This window comes from Diplotaxodon limnothrissa, linkage group LG5 (assembly GCF_057381915.1).
Source record: "Diplotaxodon limnothrissa isolate DT_005_m linkage group LG5, D_limnothrissa_male_GT1.1, whole genome shotgun sequence".
Classification (NCBI taxonomy): domain Eukaryota; kingdom Metazoa; phylum Chordata; class Actinopteri; order Cichliformes; family Cichlidae; genus Diplotaxodon; species Diplotaxodon limnothrissa.
The window spans coordinates 16,595,804-16,615,141 of NC_140600.1; the positions used below are offsets into that span (position 1 = coordinate 16,595,804).

General features: G+C 42.3%; 1 protein-coding gene across 1 annotated transcript; it reads right to left on the minus strand.

The window, feature by feature from the left end:
- Positions 1 to 16,243: 16,243 nt before the first annotated feature.
- camk2n1a (calcium/calmodulin dependent protein kinase II inhibitor 1a) lies at positions 16,244 to 17,301 on the minus strand. The gene is made up of 2 exons (XM_085353958.1): positions 17,133 to 17,301; positions 16,244 to 16,317 (listed from the first exon to the last, which is right to left on the minus strand). Exons 1-2 carry the CDS (start codon positions 17,299 to 17,301, stop codon positions 16,244 to 16,246), a joined length of 243 nt encoding a protein of 80 aa, XP_085210084.1.
- Positions 17,302 to 19,338: the final 2,037 nt, after the last annotated feature.

The following is a 19,338-nucleotide window of genomic DNA, read 5'->3' on the forward strand; positions in this document are numbered from 1 at the left end:
TTTAGACTTAAACGATCATTAGTTATATTAGTGATTTTAGTGCTGTAAATCATGCATGCATATGTCAATATACCTGCTGTGGTTTGCTAATAAATATAGACATTCTCTTCCAAATTAGTGTCCGAGTGATTTTAAAATTCTAAAATACCGCTCATCTCCACTGATTTCACTTTGGTGTATCAAAACCGAGTCCAGGGTTGTTATTGACAGCCTCACTGAAGTAATCAAAGAGAAAGCCCCAGATACCAAGACCACCAAATTAAGAACCTCAGAAGCATGAATGAGCCTCTGCTGTGGTGCAGTGACTGTACCAGTATCATTAAAGAGGAAGAAGCAGTACTGAGTGAGTGAGAGAGACTGGATTCCAAGATTAAACAAAATCCCTTTGAAAGTTTAAATCACTGCATTTCACAAGTTTCTGTGCAATTCAAATTCCCAAAAAGTTGGCACACTGTGTAGAATTTAAATAAAAACAAAAAGCGATGATTTGTAAAATCTCATAAGGCCAATTTTTATTCACAGTAGAACAAGAACACAAATAAAATGTTTTAACTGAGAAAATGTACAATCTTCTTTCTGTTTTTTTCCATTTTGGAAAAAAAATTAGGACAGGGCAATGTTCACAACTTAGTAGCATCAACAACAGTCTGAAATGTCTGCGAACTGAGGAGTCCATCTGCTGGACCTTTGAAAGATGAATTGACTGCAGGCCGGCCAGTTCAGCAAATCCTTCCTTAAAACAATGTCGTCAGGATGGGAGCAGATGTTACTCTAAAATCTGCATATATCTTTTAGGAATGATGGTGTCTTTCCAGATGTGCTAGTTCTATAGGCACTAATGTACCCCCATACAATCAGAGATGCAGCTTTTGAACTTGGACTTAATAAGCTGGATGTGGTCTCTCCCCTTTAGTTCAGAGATTCAGCGCTGGTGTTTTTCAAAAATAATTTTAAATTTTCTTTCATCTGCCCACATAATAGTTTTCCTCTTTATCTCAGTGTATTTTAAATGAGATTTGGCCAAGGACCATATTGGATCATACTCACTTACAACTACGTCTTTGCATGTAGAATCTTTAACCTTCATTTGTGGATGGAGCTGAGCACAGTTCACCAACTGTGCTCACGACTAAGATTTCTGGAAGTGTTCCTGAGCCAGTGCAGTGATTTCCATGACCGATTCATGCCTGTTTTTAATGCAGTGCCACCCAAGAGCCTGAAGATCAGGCATCCAGTGTTGACTTTCGACCTTGTCCCGTGCGCACAGAGATTTCTTCACATTTGATAATGATATGAAATGAAAATGACGAGATATTCAAAGTCCTTGCAATGTTACATTGAATAGACATATTTATGAACTTTTTCCATAATTTCAATTTGCGTGTCTCCATAGTGTCGTGCTTTACACATTTACCTAACAAGCAAAAGATCCCTTAATCAGTCCCACGAGGAGACGCAACTCCCTTTGGGAAGGACATCTAGCATAAAAATCTGCCAACTCAAACATATGGAGCTACCTGCTGCATAGACCCCTTGTGAATAAGAAAGCTGCCAAAAGTAGCTCTACCATAATTTGTAGATGCAGATTGGTGAACCTCTGCAAATCTTTACATCTGAAAGTAAAGATGTAAACACCCAGTCACATTACAGACTTAGACTTACTCAAAGTGTGCATTTTCACAGCTTGAACATTTGATGTTTTCTATGCTCTTCTGTGAAGAAAATCTGGGTTTGTGAGATTTTTCAAATCAACTGCGTCCCAAATTTTTTACCCCTCAGCCCTAAAGAGCTGGCATGGTTGGTGTGGACACCTGAGTTTGTCAATGTGATAACTCAAGAACGAGGCAGCGAGCTTCAAATTGAAAAAAGCATGGATGAGTTTGAATCTCAGTGAAGTCGATCTCAAGGTTAGGGTCAAAGGTAAAGTTTTATGCAAACAACTCTAGAAGGAAGTCAACCAAGATTTTCAAATTGATACCATAGGCACAACTATTAAAAATCTCAGAGGAGTTTGGATCTCAGTAACCTCAAGATCAGAGTAAGTAAGTCTGAAAATCTTGTGATAACTTGAGAATAAGGTGACCTAGGACTAAGTGTCTCGACTAGGAGACGGAGTGGAAACACTGGGGGTTGCCAGCATTTCTGGAACTGGCATTAACCAAAGCCTCTAAACTAGATTTGTTTAAAGTAGCAGGAACACAGTGAAGTGAAAGTGAGTCACTCAGTAAATCTGAACCTGAAATGCAAGTAAAGGTTTCTAATGAGTGCCAGTGATCATTTAGTAATCATTTATGTATTATTGTAGGTTTTTTTTTTTTTACCAAATAACATAAAGCACAATAGGAAGACTGTTGTTAGAAAGAGTATTTCTGCTTTTCTTCTGGTCCTGCAGAGCAGACTTTTTGTTGTTGCACAATTAGTGCTGTGGCAAAGTTATCCCAGTTTAGTGCTTTAGTGGAAACTAGGCTATTAACCAGAGTTGAACTCCACTAAGGATCATTCAGGAGCACTGGGGGTCACATCTGGAGCAGGAGTGCTGTGGCTGACTGCTCCTTAATTGATTGCAGAATGGATTTCGCACATTTTGTCTCCTCCGCTGGGATAGCTAGATGGTGACTGTGGCTTTGGACTTTGCTGGAGCAGATTGCACTGATCTCTGTTCTGTTCTGACACCCAGCACTTAATTCCCCTGCGTGTGCATCAGTTTGAGTTTATATGTATGTTAGTGGCCGTGTTAGCATGTGAGAAAGGATACAGGGAGACTCTCAGATCTTCAGTTTGGAGACAAATTTTTGTCGGGGCCTTGATAGAGTAGAGTTTATTGTTGCCTCCAATCAGCTGCCTTAGCAGAGGTATCCATGGCAACTGAAAGAGTAAAAGTAAGGTTTGAGGTCTCCAGAGGATTTGGAAGAGACAGAGAGAAGGACTTTGTATTTCCATGTAGCACTCATTTCAAGAGCTGAATATGACAGAAGGGATATGAAAGTAGAAAAGTAGAGTGGTCGTGGTGCGAGCGATCTGAGGAGAGATAAACACGCAGCCCACAAATGCATAATGTAAGATCACTCAAACGCTCCTCCATGCTCCCACATTGACAATGTGTCAGTGTTTAGGTAGGAAGTATAATATATATGCTCCATAAAATTACACTTCAACACTTCAGCAAGGCGCAAGCTGGAACTTGTCTTCTAGGGTTAAACAGGGATCTGCCTCCTCCTCTTCCTTCGTTATTTAAAAATGCAAGTGATGCAAATGCAAAAGCATCGCCAGGCACGGGAAAATTCAAACCTCAGAGTTCCTTTTGCAAGAGGTGTTGTGTTTTACCGCTTCATCTGCAAACTGAACATTATGTCGATATTAAGATTGCTTTTTTTTTCTCATTTTCTTTTGGGGTTTTTTTGACAGGAGACTATATACTGCGTGGGTGTAGTGCTGGTAAGGTTAGCCAGTGTGTTTGCATATGTTTGCTTCCTTTACTTTCTTTGCTTTTTTTGGAAAATGCAAAGTGAGCAGGAAGTATTTACTTTTTTTAGAACAAGCGTCGACCACTGGGAGTTTTTTTTTTATGAATCATGTATTTATATGTTGTGTTGTGTATCGTGGACTGTGAAGTGATAAACAGGCGGCTCGCGGGTGATCAGGCACCACTTCAGCTTCGAAAGCAAATGCAAAAATGTGACCCTGTTGGATAAAATGGAGCAACTATAACCACTAAGACGCTATTAGTAAACAAATGAAACAAAATGACTGATCTGTTTTTACACTGTCTTGTGATTGGCTGACCACAGCGGATGGTAGAGATCCGTTATAACGTACAACAAACGAATACAGTGTAAAGAAGCAGAAAACGTGCGATAATATTGGTATTTTTGGGGTTTTTTGCTTCGCGTGGTAATCTTACAGGCGGCAAAGACAAAGATATCCTTTTACTGAGGACTGCAGTGCAGACTGACAGTAGACAACAGGCTGCCCTCAAGCCGTAACAAGTACAGACAGGCAGAACTGAACAAGAGGTAACAGGCTTAGACGACTCGGCTGATGATCTGGGAGAAAATAAGTAATGGCTTTTCCTTGATACATAGTGGGGCTGAGGAGCTGCTGCAGTGACAGATGAAGGGATATGTGAGGTCGAGACTCTGTAGTGACAGCTGTTGGATGGGTACAGAGTGGGAATGCTGGAGACATTCCTATTCTGTATAAACACATAGGTATCAAGTGTGTGTGTATACATTTTTTTAATGTACATTGGTTTATTGTCAAAAGGAGGAACAAATGACAAAGGCAAGGCAGAACTGTATTATTTGGTACACCTTGGTAGCACTGGGTTGGCCCTCCTTTTGCCTTCATATCTGCCTTAATACATTGACATGATAGTGATGATAGCGCAGGTTGGGTGAGCCCAAGCAAACTGCAGTCTCAGTTTCCTGTTCCTAGCTGACAGGAATGGCACCCAGTGTGGCCTTCTGCTGCTGTAGCCCATCTGCATCAAGGTTCTGCATTCCTTGCAATGAGTGGTTATTTGATTTACTGTTGCAGCTTCTGAAACACTTTGACCAGCCCGTCTGGAACCAACAGCAATGCCATGTTCAAAGTCACATGGTAACAAAGAGAGAGAGAGAGAGGGAAACAGTGGCGCGACTATAAGAATAATAAAATCAAGACAGAAATAAAATAAAAAACACCACATCATAAAACTGAAACTTATCATCACACAGGACCCAGGAGCTCAATAATGAAGTCTGAGAAAGTCTGAGGAAGAGGCAGTAAAATCCATTAATGGGAGCTGTTAATGTGCAGATCAATCTATTATCATATCATCAGGACTTTCTGGCCTTTATTTAATTTTATTGAGAGCAAAGATCTGTTTACGGTGTTTCTTTTCACACCATTTTTCTTTATTTGGCTTTGTGCAGTTGAGTGTTTTCACTTTGAAACAGGAATCAGTATCCCTGCACTGCTGTTCCAAGTAGACTGGTGTCTATAATATATTATATCTTAATACTAAAGTTACATCGTCAAATGGTACAGAGTGGTCTGGCATGAACTATGAGTACTATGAATAGGCTTTCACATACTACCTAACATGAGGCAAAGAACAGAAGCAGTGGAGTTGAAGACTAAACTGCTACCCTGCTAATATAATTTCTTTCTTTACCTGAAAGAACCACCATATCACACTGTGCTCGTTCCCCAGAGAACTCGTAATAGTCGCACACACATTGCCACCTTTAATTAATGCACAGTAATCATCCCACTCAGTATGGTTACCAATATGTAAAAGAGCCAAATATGACTCTGCTGTGTAGTAAAGGCAAGGTCATGTGTGAGACTGAGCAGCAGCAGGACTCTCTCTTCTCTGTTACTGTTTGCTTTAACACGACGGAATTCAAGTCCTTGGTTGTCCATTGACAACTAATTAATCAAAATCAAAGGGAGACAAATCCCATAAACACACACGAGCTGTGAGCGCGGGTCCATAGGTAAGAGAGAGACAAGCAGAGGGGGAGAAAAGGAGATTAAGGAAGGATTCTCCCCAGACGTCTTCTTCCCACTTTCTTCTGGTAGAAGTCATTAGGATTCATACCCCTGATCCTTTACTCTGTGCGGCTCCTCCGCTGCTCGCACCGTGCATCTCTAGCAAGCAAAAAAAATAAAAACTAGACAGAACCTGGACGCCCACGCCAGAATTAAAATGGTGATGCAGCACTTGTTTTCTGTCAACAAGAGTGAACATACTGAAAAAGAGAGCGAGAAAGAGAGAGTGAGATAGCACAAGAAGAAGAGGGAGAGAGCGAGAGAGTTCGGGGCTGACTGCTGGTTGGTATTCCTGAGGCTTAGCCAGAGAGGCTGATGGTGCAGAGTGGACATCAACAAGGAATTTCAATGTGGATGCAATGGCTTGCAGTTTTCAAACCTTTTATAGTAGTGTCTACAAACGACACACTGAAGTGGTTAACATTAAACAACATGAGATCGTCCCTCATTACCTCATCAGCATAAAATATCATTTTAACACATTAATCGTACTTCACATTGTGCATTTTCCTGTTATACAGCAAGTTTTATAAGACGACGAGGCAAATGTGTTTTTGAGTCAGTGCAGCTGTTTTGTTTGGTTTTTTCAAATCTACTTTTTTGGGCACAGACGAGTCGCCCTGTAGTCAAGAAGAGGCGAGCACTTCTGCAGCTGTTATTGTTTCAATTGATTTTGATCTTCATTTTCCTGTCCTGTTAAGAAAGCGATTTGCAGTGATCTGTATGAGTATTTCACCAATTTATGTACAAAAATCAGTTAGGCAGATGAACTTATGATTGGGATTTACGAGAGTTAAGATGAAAGAATCAGCGTTCGGGGCTGAGCCTCCAGCACACGGCACAGTCTCAGCCCCAACGTCGGCCAGGCAGCAATAAGCATCTGGATCCAGCCTCCCTCCTTTCTCAAGGGGGAAACCTAGCTCTCCCTAAACCCAACCAATTCACTCAATAAACAGCTGGATTATTACATAAGACACGGCGAGGGCTTAATAGCCCCAAGTTCTTTGAAAAACCTGGAAAAAAAAAAGAGAGAAAAGATTAGGCAGACTTCTAATTTGCTCATGCAGTTTGGAGTTCAACAGTCATTGACAATCGTGCGGCCATGTTCATTCATCTACCGGGGCCAAAGAGCTTCAAGGCTGTCAAGCCCCGGCTCAACAATTTTCAATTCCTTAATAATTTATTGATGGCGGGCAGTCAAATTGCATATCAATAATGTACAAGGGCTCAGTACAATGTTGATACGAAATACCCTTTCAGCTGGGCTCATTCATGCTCACAGACCTGCAGACATATGTACCGTGTTTAGTCCCACGTGGTCCGGCGCTGGCACGTTGCATGAATACAATCTGTTTCTGTGAGCTGTGTAAGTCTAGTTGATGATAGAGCATCTAAAAAAAAAGGCCTCTCATGTTTTCATGTTTCAGGATAAAACCTCAGAGGAGGAGGAGAAGAAGAATTAAGCTTTTCATGTGGGGGCTGGGACAGAATAGCAGATCAACTACAAAGACACTGATATGAAGAACAATGACAAAGCAATCGCTGTGTAAAGTGATACAAGCGTGATGCTGTAATAATATACATTCTTTATATTGTTGCACGCTCTTTCTCTCCATACATGCAGAAAGAAAGTTTGCACGCGTGCATTTCCTCGACGCTTGTCTTGGTCTTCGATTGGGCAGCTATACTGTGGGTTTGGGCATGAGCCAATCACGCGTGTAGGACAAATTAAGTGACCAATGGCGGATTTCCATCTAGGTCAGCATCTTTTATTCAGGAGTCATGCGTACACAGTTACATGCCATCCCGCCCTGGGGGCCCTGCGGAGACCCACTCTGCCATAGAGAGATGGTCCACCATTTTGTTCTGTTTTGAAAATGATCTCCATGCATGAGATTAGCTGGGGGGCCCGCGAGCTCTTCCCTTTGTTGTGCATCCCAGTTTGGATTTTCCCGGTTGGTGTCTGTGCGAGTGTGCTGGGAGTGTGCACGTGCAGGGCGTGCATCCGTGGCGGCGAGCTGCATCTGTGCATGAGCGTGCATATTGCCTGTGTGTCTAAGAATGTGTTTAATGGGGGATTTTGCTCTGAGCAGAGGAAAATGCAATCCTGATGGAGACATCCGATGCCCCACTCAGTGGTCTGCTGCTGAGCTCAAAGCACATCTCCGGCTTTGGCCTTTATAGCAATGCACACTTTTTCATTCATACCTCTACATGTGCAGCAGGTATCTATGCCTCTTTGCATGAGGAAGGGTCATGGACTAAACATTTATGAAGGTCATTTCTTAAACTGTGCCTGACACTGCACTGCTGCTCCCAGCATCTACGCCTTTGTAGGAGGCTTGTGCCTTGGACGCATCGGCTGGTGTGTTGTTTTACATAGCTTTAAAAAAAACAACAAAAAAACCCAACACCTTTACCGTATGAAAAATAATGTATACAAGTGGCTACAAAAGTATGTAAAGTTGGTTTTAAAGCTGATGTTGCCACTGCACCAAAATGTAAAAAGCTGTCTCTCTCAGCCGTTGGTTTCCCTCCACAGACTTAAAGCAGCAACAAAGCAACTAGACAGAGAGACGGAGAGTGAGAGATAGAGAGGGAGAGAGACTGGGGTATGTGGTTGCTATAGTAACCATCTGGTGGGTCTGAACTGTTTCTCCCTGGCATTCATTTCATCATATCGAGCCCCTGTCTCTCTCTCCGCTCTCTCTCTCTCTCTGTACGTCTACTCTCACTTTTGTTTATCCCTCTCTTTTTTCCCCTCCATCTCTCTTATCTCCTGATTCCCATCTCGTGCCGCTCTCCCACTCTTTCCAAGCTGCCTGGCTTCCTCCTCCTCCCCTTTTCTCCTCCGGTTCTCCTCACTTTTGTTGCAAAGCAGTCGGAGATGGAGAATGTTTAATGTTAAATGCGCAGTGGTCATTCCATCTCTGTCCTTTTGGCTGTCCGTCCATTTTTTTAATCACCCTGCCCTGACAGACCCATCTGTTAATCCTGGACCTTTTCAAAAAAAGGAAAAAGAAAAAAAAAAAGGGGGGGGGGGGGGGGGGAGAACTCAATTCGTACAGCCAGAAGAGCTGAGCAGAAGCTGGACTGATATCTAAGCGCAAACTTGCTTGAACGATTGACGTCATCTGTAATCACGATTTAGATGCAACCAAAGCGTGTTTTTACCATCATATCATTGAGGAGAGTTGCTTTTTTGGATAGATCTCTTTAAAAATGTGACGTGTAACTCCACTCGGGAGCAAACAGAATATTCTGGAGTGGTCTAAAGGGATATTTATTTTATTTTTCCAACCAGAGCTGCCTGCATTTCCCCCCTTTTCCTTCTTATCAGCAGTTGTCCTTGTGATTTCCCAGCAGAGTCTCAATCAGCAAGAGAATACCTGATCCCAATGCCCACTGATATTTTTTGCGTCCACACACACACACACACACACACACACACACACACACACACACACACACACACACACACACCACAAAATAAAAAGAAACATCAACACATGCATGTATAACCGCACACACGCAGTGGAACCAAATGCAAATGTCGCCTCAGCCATTTGCATGCGCACACATTATATTGCTGAGCCATATAGCGCCCACTGATTCACGCCAAAACCAACAGAGCGGGTGATTTTCCCAGGGAGTGGTTCAGCATGTCAGGTCACACTGGGTATTTCCCTGGCAGAAACAAAGGTCAGATTCAGGGTTGCAGTGGAGAGCAGCATAGTTTGGGATTTCCGAGGGGGACAGCCGTGTGAGAAACTGCCCGAGTGTGTGTGTGTGTGTGTGTGTGTGTGTGTGTGTGTGTGCCGCAGCTAGCAGGGTGTGGTTTCTTTTTTCCTCCACTTTCTGCCAGCGACCTGTGAATGTTCTCTCTCATTCTCTCTGGATTGTCTCTTCCTGTCCTTCACAGTGCTCCTCTTCATACTCTTTCTGCCTTGTCTTCTTCACCTGTCGGAGCTTATGTAACCTAACAGCTACGCTGAGTTTGACTTTCATCTGCCCCCCCGTCACAGCACTGGTGATTACTTTCTCATGAGTGCTCATCACAAAACTCAACTGCCACAATATCATCCAAGAAGCAACTAAGCATATTAAACTGTTAATGACAATAATAAAGAATCTGTTGAATCGTACGTGTCATCTTTTGAGCATCTTTTAACAGTGATGGCCACACAGGAAAAGTCTGGGCAACATCTCCTGCACCTCTCTGCATCAGGAGTTCTAGTTCTGCTGAACTACAACATAAGAGAGAGAGAGAGAGTCCTGCAGAGAAAGAAGGTGGTTGAAATGCAATTTCCAGAGGTAAAAAGATTTAAAAACCTTATTTTGCGAGCAAAGCCAGCAAACTTTATCAGGCTTGACCGGCTGATTCTATAAAGGCCGTTTTTATATCACAGTGGCCATTGACAATTTATATAATATTTTATAGTAACTGCCCAAATAACTGCACAGAGACATTTCAGCCCCGGCTAAAGATATATCCCCAGAGTGAGTCAAAACTGCACGTTTATCTGTGAGCGTGTATTAGCTGTGTCCGAAAGCAAGGCCAACCAAAGACCACATGGCGTCAAACATTCATGGACGATCTGAGAACTGTCGACATTGCCTGGGATGAAGCTGAAGCTGACCGACATCGATGGAGATCACTAGCTGCCCGATGCGCCACCCGCCGTAGGAGGAACTAAGTTCTAAGTAAGTAAGTATTAGCTGCGTAAGCTAGCAGCGATAAACTGTATAATATAAAATGGCTAAAGGATTTCTATTGCGATGCACAATGAGGCCCCCAGAGTTGTAAGTTGTGCTATTTATCCAGTGTTTTGCTGGATCTATGCGTTAAAATATTCCAGAATGACAACTGAGTAAGTTTATTATTGTCATGATCCTGGGTTATTTTGACCCAGCGTTTTGTGTTTCCTTGGATTTCATTTTGTGTTCATTCTGATTTTGTATCAGTTTAGGGTTGAACCTGGAGTTTAGTGTTTTATCAGCCCTACCTGTGTCTGTCCTCGCTGCTCTGTTCGTGTCCTCGTGTTTGTGTTGTAAAACAGTCTGTGTGTTTCCTGTTTTACTTTGAAGGTTCGTGTCTTGTCTGGTGAATTAGGTTCAGCTGTGCTCCCCTCCTGTGTGCCTTTCCCTCATTACCTTCTGTGTATTTATAGGGTGTTTCTGCCTGTGTCCCTCATTGTGCCGTCTGTGTTTCTTGTTAATCCCAGTGTCTCTCTGTCCTTTATTCCTGCTCGCCATCACCAGTGTCATTTCCTTATGTTTTTCTGTGAGTTATGGTTTCAGGTTTGGTTTGTTATTAGTTTCCCTAGTCTAGGTTTATGTTTAGTTCTGTCCTGGCTTTGGTTCTTTTCCACTGTAAATAAATCTTCATTCGCATCTCCACCGCCATCTGCATCTTGGCTCCTCATTCATTCCACAACACGACTGCTGCCCCAGCCGTGACAATTATAGTCAACTAATATGATCTTAAAAACCAAACCAGTGAGAAAAGCTGAAATAAACGGTGAAAGACAGACATTTTTTCAGAAATGTCTTCTTTTTTTTTATACTGTGAAAAACAAACTTGTAGATTGCGGAAAAACAGGAATATAAGAATCTGTTTCTTGATTACTTTGGTGTGGTATGAATGCCAACTGAGAGCAGGGTCTTGGTCAATACAAAAAGCTGTAAAGCGTGTCAAACACACAAACTTCAAAAGCTTGCCCACCTTCAGCGGCCAGGCTTTGTTTCCGGCCCCCGGGCCTGATGTTTGACACCCCTGTTCTATGGGATGACTTCATGTTTACACGACTCTGAGTAAGCTACCTTCACAGTTTGTGCTGTTTCTATTGTGGTACCTGTGTTGAACTTTTTTTTATTAAAAAAAATCTCCTAAATAATACCGTTAAATAATAATTTCTCAATATAAATACAAAATAAAAACGAATATAAAAATGCTAAACTGTGACAGCTACGTCTCACCACTTTGGTAATGCCTCGGGGCAGTTACCTTTCACTCTGATCATGTATCTGGTTTTAGTCCAACACATATACAACCTCACTTTCTATTTCTAACCTTGCACCATACATAATGAAGTTAAAAGCTATTTTTATGCACACAGATCTGTTATTTATTGCTCTGCACCCACATGAATGTGGAATCTCCCAGAACTTCCTTTCAGCTTTGACACCGTTCACAAAGCTTTGCATGACTTGCAAAACTTGTCTTTAATGCTGATGAAAGAACTCGCTCAACATTTTGGTCCAAATGAAGGGAAAACCTCTCTTTTCAGAAATACTTCATAGATTCAGCTCATCTTTAAGCTTCACAACTTGTGGGAAACGAGAAGATAAAACTAGGTTTTCTTCTAATGCTGAAAGAGAGACATTTGTTGCAGCTATAAGAGTTTTGTTTGCTTGACTGTGTTCTGTAAATGCTATTCTGGGATACTGTATATCTCTAATATATAGGCTATGTTCCTTGTATACCTGGATTGGCTGGTTCCCTTTTAACCTCCTGCACATGGATTGTATTCATTTTGAACCTGTTCTTTGGTTAAATCCCCCTTAACTTTCCCTCCACATGCACAGCTGGATAGGGGTATGACTACACACCTTTGGAGCAGGAGTTGCAAGTTCGATTGAGTGGGAACAGTTTGTGAGCCAGGACCAGGATACTGGCTAGACCCCCCCGCCCGCTAAATACCAAACCCTTGAATGGCACGGCTACGTCTGCAGCCAGCTCGGACACAAAACATTTCACTGCATGTTGTACTCTGTATGACTGTGTATGTGACGAACAGTGTTGGTCAAGTTACTTGAAAAAAGTAATCAGTAACTAATTACTTATTACTCCCCCCAAAAAGTAATCCCATTACTTTACTGATTACTTATTTTCAAAAGTAATTAATTACTTAGTTACTTTTATACGATTTACAACCTGAATAGGTGATAAAGCGATAGATCTTTCAGCCCAATTCTACTTTTTCTGCATAATCTGTCATACAAAATGTAATTAAATGGAAAAGTCTCTTTTTAAAACTTGTTTTATTAGTTTTAATCTTTTAACTTTATGCATGAAGCAAAAATGTAATTATGTGAAATTTGTTTAATATTTAAACCTATTTTCTGCACATTCCAGCACATAAAATAAAATATTTTTTTGTGTTTACACTCACTCTTTCAAATAGATGCAAGTAAAACGCAGTAGAAAATAAATAAAGTCAAAGACTAGCGGTCCTGTTGCTCTATTTTCACTGTAAAGCAGGAGTGGGATAGGCAGAGGTTTGCCCTGGTGCAGGTGTGCCGCAGCGGTCAGTGGAAGAATCCGCGAGTTTCTCTGTGAGTTTCCCATTACATGGTAGCGCACTCGGTGCTTGCTTGGAAGTTTAGGGGTTGTTTTCGCTGTAAAAAGAAGTTTTCTTCCCACGCACGATGGACACTAATGTTTTTGTCACTTTTTATGGAATCAAACTCAAAGTAAGGTCAGTACTTCCACGCTTTAAACGCTGCACGCTCATACTCTCTCCTGCACTCGATATATTATCCATTGTTGATCTGCACACAGCTGTTGTCACGAACGTCGCACTCGCTTACGTCACTGTCATGAGACATTCTCGCAAAAAAATCACGGTTTTAGTAACGCAGTAACGCAGCGTTCCTACGGGAAAGTAACGGTAATCTAATTACCGTTTTTGCAATAGTAATCCCTTACTATACTCGTTACTTGAAAACAGTAATCAGATTACAGTAACGCGTTACTTGCCCATCTCTGGTGACGAATAAAGCTTGCTTGTTTCTTAGAAAGAAATACCTTGATCCTTGATATTGGGACACAAAATGCCCAATTTTATCCAAAGTTGTAATCATAGAAATTCCTGCATCGAGATTCAGACCTGGTTAATTAAATTAAGATCAAGTTCAGCCAAGCTGACCCTACGTCTTGTTACATTTCTATGAAATCAACCGAGGTTGCTAATAAAAAAGAAAATTAATACTTGCCCAATTCAGGGTTGCGGGACGGACTAGAGCCTATCCCAGCTGTTTGTTGTGGATTCAAACCTAGGACCATGCTACTGTGAGGCAACACAGTTCACCACTGTGCCACCCCAAACCATGTCATCTGACCTAACTGGCAAATGTAAAAATGATCCACTTATCTATCATGGGTCACTCAGACTCTAAAGGTTTGGTTGTGTGGGAACAGTTTGTGAGTTTTACTTCAGACTGAGGAGACCCAAACTTCATCCAACTAATCGAATCGAGCATTCCATGCACGATTTTGTATAAAAAGATCCACCGCACAGGCAATGGTAAACCGCTACTCCCCAAATGTAACATCCCCTGATCCTGTGTGAGGGGATAGACTCTTACAAATTTCCCACGTGTGGGACTAATAAAGGTTATCTTATCTTACTGCAGTAGGCATTGCTGTCATGCTTTACTGCCATCTTGGAGGAAGGGACTATTTTGGCAGGATAATGTGGTCACGCCACAGAGTGAATAGGGGGTCTTGAGAGAAGAGGGCAGAGATAAGAGAATGGAGAGCATTCCATTAAAGCTCGCGATTGCATCAAGCCAAGGCTCAGGGAAGACTATTCTGCACCGAATACCCACCGCAACACCCATCAAGTGCAAGGTGCATCTGTTACCATGGTACCCGGCGCAGGCAGCCCCTTTCATGTCTGTCAAGATGGGGAGGGAGAGAGAGACTAGCAATATGTTAGTCTCGCCTGCAGTTGGAGCTGAAACGGACATGCGAGTGCCTGTGTTGCTTGTATGTATGCGTTTGTAGCATAGATACAGGCGGCCCGGGTTTTAAGATGCCGTACGCTGACAGAGGCTCGTCACACAACATGAATCATTTAGCCGCCACAGCAGAGCTGGAAATGTCACGTCTCATCAGCATTGCTCACGCCTTGGTGCTCCTGCACCATTCACATCTCCGGCAGCGGAGTTGAGGGACGACTTGATTAAAGAGAGAAGCTGAGATTTTAAATGCAAACAGACATTTATTGCATTGGGAAGCAGTGGTGTACATTTTCCCCACAAATTAATTTGCAGTACTGTAGCACTTCATGAGATCAGAGTCTGTTGTGCAGTTGTCCAAGCAGTGTGTCAACTTTCCTTTTCGACAAATCGCTACAAAGTTTCGATTCCAGGCTCTTTGATGGGATTACTCGCTCATCATGCCGTCTCCTTCCATATCTGCTCTTTCCAAGGAGTAGGATGCTACTTTCTCACAGTGGAAAATGCTGACTTGCCAGATAGGCAATCCAATAACAACAGGAGAAACTGTACAAGGAACATATCCAAAATTTTAAGCCAAGCTATCTGCTAATGTCTCTCTTATACAAAACTATATTTTTTGTGTTTTTGCTACAGATTTAAAACAGTTTTAACAAAAAAAAAGCAACATCAAGTACATCATTCCTTATTGTAAACCACAATCAACACTAACAGTAAATAGTACTTTGTCATAATCTTTATTACAAGATATTAGGCCACTGTACAAATCAGTGTGAATCGTACAGTACAACGCAGAGTTAAGACTGTTTCTCGAGGTTTGTCATTCAAAGCTGTATACGAGGTGCTTCAAGAATACACAAGATTTTCAGAATTTTCTGCCATGCATGCATGATTTTATATTTGCCATGCATGAGTCGGTATTTCAGTGTTTTAAGAAAGAGCCCTAAAAAATGGCAATCCAACAAAACAATTAAACTCAACGAGTAAATGTATAAAGCACGAAAAATAACAAGTTGTCCGGTACAGTATATCCCTCATGAGATTTGGCACACACAATAATGCACAATGCAATATAAATAGTCTTTTTTTTTTTGTTATCAATAAGGTGTGTACAGTCAAGTTACAGTATCAACCAATCCAGGTGAAAGCCTGGGAAGCTTACAAACAGGTGGGAGGTACACGGTATATAAATGACTCGTTAGCTGCAAAGTATGGTAACAAAAAACACTCAGGCAACATCAAGAATTGTTAAGTGAAAAAAATATCACTCTCGTTTGCTCACAGTTTTCTCAACATACAAAAAAAAACACTCCCTCAGGCCTTAAGTCACTGCAAAAGACATGTTCCCAAGGATCAATAATAAATAAAGTCTTCAACACGAAACAAACCAGTTTACCAATTCCCACTTTGTGCAAGAAAATATGGGCTACCCTTTCCATATTTACAAACTGCTATTCATTTGCCCTCGCTCAAAATGAAGAGCAGAACAAATGGTACCACAGGTTTGATTGATAAGATATAGGAGAATTGTGTGCTTTAGGTTTTATATTAGATTTTTTTTTGTATCCTGTCCCTGATTTCTGCATTTCGACAGCATTGCCTCCTGCCTTAACCCCCCCACCACTGCACCCCTTGCCCTCCCCCTTCCCCATTGCCTTCCCCTGCGTTTGTATTTATGGCAAAACCCTGTAGTTGAGGGTGTGTGTGTGTGTGTTAGTGTAAGTGTGTGTTGGGAGTGAGGGGGGAGGGTCCACTTGGGGGTCTCCTTTGCTGCCATCTCCCACCCCTGCCAGCATGTGTCATCCGGACAGCCATGACTGACTGGGAGAGGAGGGTGTGGAAGTGCTGCTTGCTGCCACATGAGAGAAAGTGCTTATATACAGTGTCTTTGGATTAAAACTGGTAAATATCGCCATAAAAAATTTAAAGAGTGTCTTTTGAGGGGGGTGGTGTGCTGACCACTCTAAGCCTCTGCCGGGGTCTTCTCTGTTCCATTTTTCTGCGATTCGTCGTCGCCATTCTCATCCTCAATCACAACTGTGGATGACAGGGGAGAGAGTTAATGAGGGGAGGGGAAGGGGGGGGACTCATCTTGGTGTGGCGTCTTGAAAATTCAACATCGACACAAGGGTGTCAAAGCCCTGAATCGTTAGTGCTGCAACTGTATGAGCATAAGTGATTTGTGCATGCATGAGAGCGTAAGCCCATGCAAAAAGAGCACGATAACCACGAATGTGCATCGGCGCCTCTGATGCATATTTGGGAATGTGCAGGTGTGACTGTGTACGAGTGTCGGCTGTGCACCCACAGGTGCAAGTCTTATGTGTCTTTGTGTTTGCCCATGTCTCTGTGCACTACTGTATATAGAACTATGTCTGTCTAAATGTCTGTGCCACCACAACTGAGCCTCAGTTTTCAAGGACTATCTACCTTGGTAGATATGCAGGAATGCAGGACACACAAAAGCACATACATGGCCAGCCTGACTTGATCATGCAAACACAAAAATCTCCATCACACTGCATAGAAAATTCGTTCAGCCATTCATCTGGGAGGGGACAATCAGCACAACTCTGTTGAGCAAGATTCAGGAGGCATTTAGCGGCACGCACTGCGCATCCAACTTGTGTAGCAATGCGAACAGAATAATTAAAAAAAAAAAAAAACAATACACACGCATGCAAACAGCAGACTGGTTCGCTGACCATACACTCGACTGAACATCTCGTCAAGGCAATAGTGTTGCCGATCTGGTTTCTCAGGCAAACATCCTTAAATATGGTGCACTAACAGCCGATGTGCGCATTCACCACATCACCATACAGGCGAAAACGCCTTAATTATATAATTACCCCGTTTGCTCCTGCCTATTTGCCCGAGTTTCGGCGGACGTTTGTTCTGTGAGCCGTTGAAGAAGTTGTTGGTGTCTTGAAGACGACAGGTGAAGGAAAGGTGTCCCTCGTCGCCCTCATTTCCATAATGACTCATATTTTCTTCGTTGAAAGGCAACACTTCCGACATCTCCAAATGCGTCTTTATCACCAAGGCGCACAAACTGAAATGTATAGCTCGTCGCCAAGCTTGAACCGGCTCCTTCGTAAAAAAAACAAAAGGGGAAAATAAACAATGAAATCTGCTGGCACGACCTAGCCCTTTCTGCGTGCCCAGAAGACACGTGTCTGTCTCCGTAGGTGCGCGACAGAAATATCAGTAACTCAAAATGTCCTCAGTTTCCCTGCTCGTGGAGGCTCGGCAACATTATTCAAAGAAAAAAGAAAATGGGGGGAGAAAAAATCCACGGGCTTTCTCTCTGTGCGTATTGCTTTGGAAATGGAGGCGCGCGTATAACCGAGCCGTGAAGCGCCCGCTGGTTTTGAGCGGCTGAACCCGTCGCACGGAAAATCTGAGGAAGAAATGCAAATTGAGGAGCGATGCAAAACACGGATCCCGGGGAGACCTGGCGAGGGAGCTGTTCGGGGGTTTTCTGGTGCAGCCCAGAGAAGCCAAGTCCAGTTGGAGTGGTGGAGTAGTACTGCCAATGCTCCTCTCTCCTCGAATGTGGACGCAATAAAAACAAATGGCGATTTGAAATTCGAAGGTGGCACGTAAATGGGAATCGATTCATATCTTTATGTGTGGAGGGGGGGAAGCAATTCCGATTGCGCCACCAGTTGACGAGCACGAAATATTAAAAACTCGAGCCTCTTTTATTAATTTTCAGATTTTTATTATTAGGGTTCGTGGGGTTTACGAGACCGTCAAACCTCACCAGATGATGGCAGTCTTTTCACAGGCTGGGATGTGACTTTTGGCCCCGTGGCGCACTTTAAGTTCCCAGCGGAGGCCCTGGTGCTGTTTTCACGTTATCGCCCACAGTATCTCGGGAAACTGCACATCAGCATTTTGGAGTGAAAAGCACGAAGGTTAGCATAAAAAAGCAGTGACTGTGTTTGTTTAAAATATAATCCATGTTACAGAAACGATGGCTAAATATCAAGTAGACCCCCCAGAAAGAAAACAGTATGTATGAATTTTTTTCTTCATAACATAATTATTCCAAATACATATGCTGTAATAGTATAATAGGATCCACACTGAGAACATTTCGCCTCATGTTAGCAGAGAAAGCCTGAAAAGGTGTTTGGTTAAACTGATTCCTCTGGAACTTCTTTTACCACCCACTGCTGTCTACTGTTTGCATTAATCTCACTTCTATAGGTATGACAGTACAATGGACTGTCTTACAAAACAGACAGGGCATGGAGGAACGGACAGGTATTCAGTCTTGAGATAGACTATCCTTTCTCAGAGGAACTTCCCTAAATATCATTACACAGACAATGAAATGAAAAATGATATTGGAGCCTGCAGCAGAGCTAACTTTTATGTGCCGTCATGACACACCTCCTCCCTTCGGAGCTGAGGTTACAATGATTTTATCAGAGGATCCTTCTTTCATATGAGAACATCTCAAAGAACAATATTTTTCACAAAATGTGGTTACATCGCCATCAAGACTGTTTTTTGGTCTTAAAGCTCCCAAGCAATGAAGACAAGTAACCTGATAAAATAGTAGCAGTAAACCCTTGAGAGTGTTGGATTGGGAAAGAGTGCATTTTCTTCTTGCAAATTCTATTTTTTTGTCTGCTAAATCAAGTATTTGTCATGTTTTCTTTCCTAAAGCTTCAGTGCAGCTGCTGAATAAGGTTTGATGCTAACATTATACTGAACTTGGCTCAAGTATGTCTTCATGGAATTAGAGCTTTATGACTAGTTAAATTAGATTTTCAAAAACAAAAAGAAAGAATAAACACTGCAGTAGTTAAAACTCAGATGAACTTCTCTTTCAGGCCTGTTTGGGTGTGGTTTGTTCAAATAAATGACTCCATATATTGTCATCAGATACTGACTCAAATGCTGCCTCAAATCCTTCATTGTTTTTGCTATCTTGCATTTATCAGAGTCACAGTGAGACAGGAAGGCAGGAGGGAAGATTGAGGGAGATGCCACGCAGCAAGGTGTAGAACCAAAGGGTGCTACACGTGGCTCTGAAGTGCG

Excerpts from the sequence above, each read along its gene's own strand:
- camk2n1a (XM_085353958.1), bottom strand. The coding sequence starts at position 17,301 with ATGTCGGAAGTGTTGCCTTTCAACGAAGAAAATATGAGTCATTATGGA. Across the intron at positions 16,318-17,132 it reads AATAGGCAGGAGCAAACGGG|TTGTGATTGAGGATGAGAAT; the intron begins GTAATTATATAA and ends TGTCATCCACAG.